Source organism: Serinus canaria, unplaced genomic scaffold (genome assembly GCF_022539315.1).
Source record: "Serinus canaria isolate serCan28SL12 unplaced genomic scaffold, serCan2020 HiC_scaffold_549, whole genome shotgun sequence".
Taxonomy (NCBI): domain Eukaryota; kingdom Metazoa; phylum Chordata; class Aves; order Passeriformes; family Fringillidae; genus Serinus; species Serinus canaria.
Genome location: NW_026108663.1, coordinates 468 through 5075, shown reverse-complemented (window position 1 = coordinate 5075; position 4608 = coordinate 468). Strand labels below are relative to the sequence as shown.

The 4608-nt window shown below is 51.5% G+C and overlaps 1 protein-coding gene across 1 annotated transcript; it reads left to right on the top strand.

Annotated features, from left to right (window-relative positions):
- Positions 1-1070: 1070 nt before the first annotated feature.
- On the top strand, positions 1071-3014 carry LOC115484313 (uncharacterized). Its single transcript, XM_050987961.1, has 2 exons — positions 1071-1603; positions 1886-3014. The coding sequence occupies exons 1-2, from the start codon at positions 1589-1591 to the stop codon at positions 2897-2899; spliced, it is 1029 nt and encodes a 342-aa protein (XP_050843918.1). The 5' UTR covers positions 1071-1588; the 3' UTR covers positions 2900-3014.
- Positions 3015-4608: the final 1594 nt, after the last annotated feature.

The window sequence follows — 4608 nt, the reverse complement described above, 5'->3', positions numbered from 1 at the left end:
ATAATACTAATTAGTTCTAGCTATAATAGTTATATTACAGCTATAATACTAAATATAGGTCTAATAGTTATATTACAGTTATAATACTAAAGAGCTATATCATACTAAAATAGTTGTAATAGTTATATTTTACTTATATAAGACTAAATAGGTATAGTTATAATAGTTATAGTTATATGACAGCAACAGTACTAAATACAGTTATAATACTTTTAGTGATATTATAGTTATAATACTAAATAGGTAGAGTTAAATAGTTATATTCTATTGCAGTTATAATACTAAATAGTTCTATTTAGAACAGTTACATTATGGTTATATGACAGCTCTAATACTAAATAGTTCTATAATACTACTTATAATATTTATATTTTAGTTAGGTAATACTAAATGTTCTAGTTATAATGGTTATATTAGAGTAATATTACAGCTACAGTACTAAATAGAGTAATTATAGTTATATTGCAGTTATAATATTGAATAGTTATAGTTATTATAGTTATAATATTATAGATATAATACTACATAGGTATATATTAATAAAATAGTTAAAACAGTTATAATTATATAATACTAAATGGTTATAGTTATAACAGTTATAGTATGGTTCTATTACAGCTATAATACTAAATAGAGTTATAATAGTTATAGTTATATTGCAGTTATAATATGAAATAGTTATAGTTATAATGGTTACATTGTAGTTTTATTACAGCTACAGTAATAATTATAGTTATAATAGTTATAGTTAAAGTACTAAATACATGATCCATTATACTTAAAGTACTAAATAGTTATAATAGTTACATTATCGTTATATTGCAGCTATAATACGAAATATAATTTTAATTGTTGTATTACAGTTGCAATACTAAAAAGTTCTAGTTATAATAGTTATATTCTAGTTATATTACAGCTATAATACTAAATAGTTATAATAGTTATTGTTCTGGTTTGAAAGTACAACCAGCGAGAGACTCCAAGCCAGAAACAGAATTTATTAGGAGAAAGGAAAAACCCAAAACACCCGCAGGAGTGTACACAAAACGAAACCACGGACAGGGCCCGAACTCCGCGCTTCCGCCGGAAGCGGCTGATTCCGCCGCGGGGGAACTTCCGCCAGTACTTCTGCCAGGCAATGCTTCTGATTGGTCCGGGCCGCGTTTGGCGCCTCTCGCCAGAGGTCTCGCGAGAGAAGCAGCGCAGCCATGTTTGTTGAGGGCAATTCTGTGGGCTCATCAGAGCGCTCCGCGTTCCCTCCTAAATCCAGCCGGGAACGGCGGAATATATCTGCCTGGAAATTGTGGGAATGAGCCTAGATCCCCTCAGGCTGAGTCTAAACCCTTTGGGACTGAGCCTAAATCCCCTCGGACTGAGCCAAAGCTCCCAAATGGTGGAGCTTCCCTTGGATAGGGGCGGTACTGGAAAGGGCGGTCAGTGACGTCTTCTCGCCCCGCCCCTTCCCGGCCCGTCCTGTGGCGGCTCCGCCATTTTCCCGGCGCCGTGCCCGGGGCCGGTTTCGGCCTGCACCCCGAAGGTCCCGGGGCTCCTTCGCCACCGGAGTGTCCCCAAGGTGTCCCCAGTGAACATGGAGCCCAAAGAGGTGCGACAGGGGGGGAGAGGAGAGAAAACGTGGGGTGGTGAAAGGGGGCAGTGGGGAAGAGGAGAGGATATGGGGGGGTGGCAGAGGGGACAGCAGTGGGAGCAGGGAGGTGGCAGAGGCTACGAGGGAAGGGGCAGCGGTGGCAGCGGGAACAAGAGAGGGACAGACAGGCAGCAGAGGCCTTCAGGGGGAGGGTAAAAAGGGTCCCTTGGGGGCAAGGGGCCACCGCAGGAGGCCATAAGTGCCACAAGGTCCCTGACACCTCCCCTGTCCCCTCCCCAGCTGTCCCCGGCCCTGCTGCAGCCACAGGTCACTGTGGTGGCCATCGTGGGTGAGCTGCTGGCCACCCTGCCCAGCCTGGACGAGATGAATCTGCTCGTGTCCGCATTGCGCCTGTACTGGGACCTGGATGAATTCACCTGGGAGTTCCGGGTCACCCTGTACTGCATTACTGACACCTCGGGGTGCCACAATGTCACCTCTGATGATGATGATGATGACTCCACCACCTATCTGAGCCAGGGCCTGGCCAAGTACAGGAACACCCCATGGACCAGCCCATATGATCTGAGAAAAGCGGACGATCTGATAAAAGCGGCCAGCATCTGGCAGATGGGGTTGTTTCTGCTTGTGGACTTGTGGGCCAAGCTGGCCAGGAAGGCCACCAAGCTCCACCATACCTGCAGGGTGGTGGCCAACAAGGTGACCGACATGGCGAGCACTGCCACCGCCCGGGCCAGGGAGCTGCAGGCCGAGGCTTCCTGTGATGGCACAGCTCAGGAAAACATGGTGGAGCTGGGTCAGGCCCTGGGTGGGGAGGAGGGGGCTGAAGTGGTTGCCGGGACTGAAGCCCAGGTGAGGAGATATGCCGTGGAGGCTGCCAGCGAGGCAAGAAGGGTGAGACAGCGGCTGGAGGTGGCCCTGGGGCTGCTGGAGCGCTTGGTGGCCGCGTGTGACGAAGCCACCGCCTTCCCCCGGGAGCTGCAGCGCCTGCTCAGGGGCACCGAGGCTGCCGTGAAGAGGACAAATGAGGCATCCCCCAATGTCCCTCTATGTGAAGAGGCTTGGTGGCCAAGGTGGCTGTGGCCGAGCGGCTGTGGGAGGCCAACGCCCGCCTGGTCAAGGATCACCTGCTGGGGACACTTCAAGACATCATCAAGTTCTATTTCACTGGTTGTCCCACCAGCCCCGGTGCCTGTGGGGTGGCCGAGCGGTGCCAAAGAGCCATGGAGGACATCCCAAGGCTCTTTCGACACCCAGAGTGTCATCAAGGTGTCCCCAAGGTGTCCCCAGTGAACATGGGGCCCCAAGAGGTGCGACGAGGGGGAGAGGGGGACAGAGGGGACACTGGGGAAGACACTTGGGCTGGTGGGGGGTGGCAGTGGGAACAAGAGGCTGACCAAGGGACGGAGGGGCAAAGAGGACCCCTCAGGGGCACGGGGCCACTGCAGGAGGCCATAAATGCCACCAGGTCCTTGACACCTCCACAGCTGCAGGCGCTGGTGGTTGTGGTGGCCACCCTGGGCGAGGTGGTGGCCACTGTGCCGAGGCCACGCAGGGCCAAGTCCCTAGACTCCCTGCATGAGGACCTGAGGAGGTTCACCCGGAGCCTCTGTGCGATCCTGAACCACAGCAGTGTCACCTCCCTGGGCCACCGTGGTGTCCCCTCCCTGGGCCAGGCCCTGGCCACCGTCGGGGCCACCCCTGGGACCACCTGGGCCGATGTGAGAGCTGTGACCAGCGCCTGGCGGGAGTTGGTGGCCAGGCTTGTGGACAGCTGGGACTGGCTGGCCAGGGTGGCCATCAAGCTCCGTAAGAACATGGTGGTGGAGCAGCAGGTGGTGGTCCTGGATGAGCAGGAGGTGGCCTTGGAAATGGCCACGCTTCATGCCCAGGTGGTGGCAACCATCAATGAGATCATGGCAGAGGCTGGGGTGGCCACCAGGAGGGGACATTGGGTGGACGAGACCCTGGAGCTGCTGCAGCACTTGGTGGCCACGTGTTACAGAGCCACCTTGTTCAACTGGAACTTGGAGTGGCGGCTCAGGGACATCGAGGCCATCCTGAAGGGGACAAATGAGGTGTCCCCTGATGTTCTCCAGGCCTTGGTGGACAAAGTGGCCGAGTTTGAGTGGCTGTGGGGGGCCAGCACCCGCCTGGCCAAGGATCACCTGCTGGGGACACTTGGGGACATCCACAACCTCTTGAGTCCCTGTGGTGACCATGGTGGCCCCGGCAGCTGCGCGGTGGCCGAGCGGTGCCAAAGAGCCATCAAGGACATCCCAAGGCTGCTGTTGTGGTGGTGTTTGCAGGTCCCAGGAGAAGGGAGGAGAAGGGAAGAGATGTGAATCTGACTCCGTGTTTCAGAAGGCTGATTAATTATTTTCTGATATAATATTAAATAATATCAGACTGCTCTCCTAAAACTATATTACAAGAAATAGAGAAAGGTCACATCAGAAAGGTAGAAAAGAATGAACAGTAAAAACCTGTGACAGATCAGAGAATCTGACACATCTGGCTGTGATCGACCATCAGTTAAAAACAATTCATGTGCTTGGATTAAAAGTTCTCCAAATCGCATTCCAAAGCAGCACAACATGGAGAAGATGAAGCTTCCCAGGAGAAAAAATCCCAGCAAAAGGGATTTTTCATAAAATATCACAGTGATGTGCTGTGGGGACAGTGATGTCACCGCTGTGATGTCACTGGGACAGTGATGTCACTGAGAGACTTGTAGACACTCGAGTGCCACGGTCTCCCTATGTCACCAAGAGTCCCTCAGGTGCCACCAGCTCCTCATGTCAACCAAACCCCCCCAAGTGCCACCAGCTCCTCATGTCACCAGCTCCTTGTGTCACCGAGAGACCCCAAGTGCCACCAGCTCCTCATGTCACTGGCTCCTCATGTCACCAAGAGCCCCTCGGGTGCCACCAGCTCCTCGTGTCACCAAGAGTCCCTCAAGTGCCACCAGCTCCTCTAATGCTACCAGCTCCTTGTGTCAC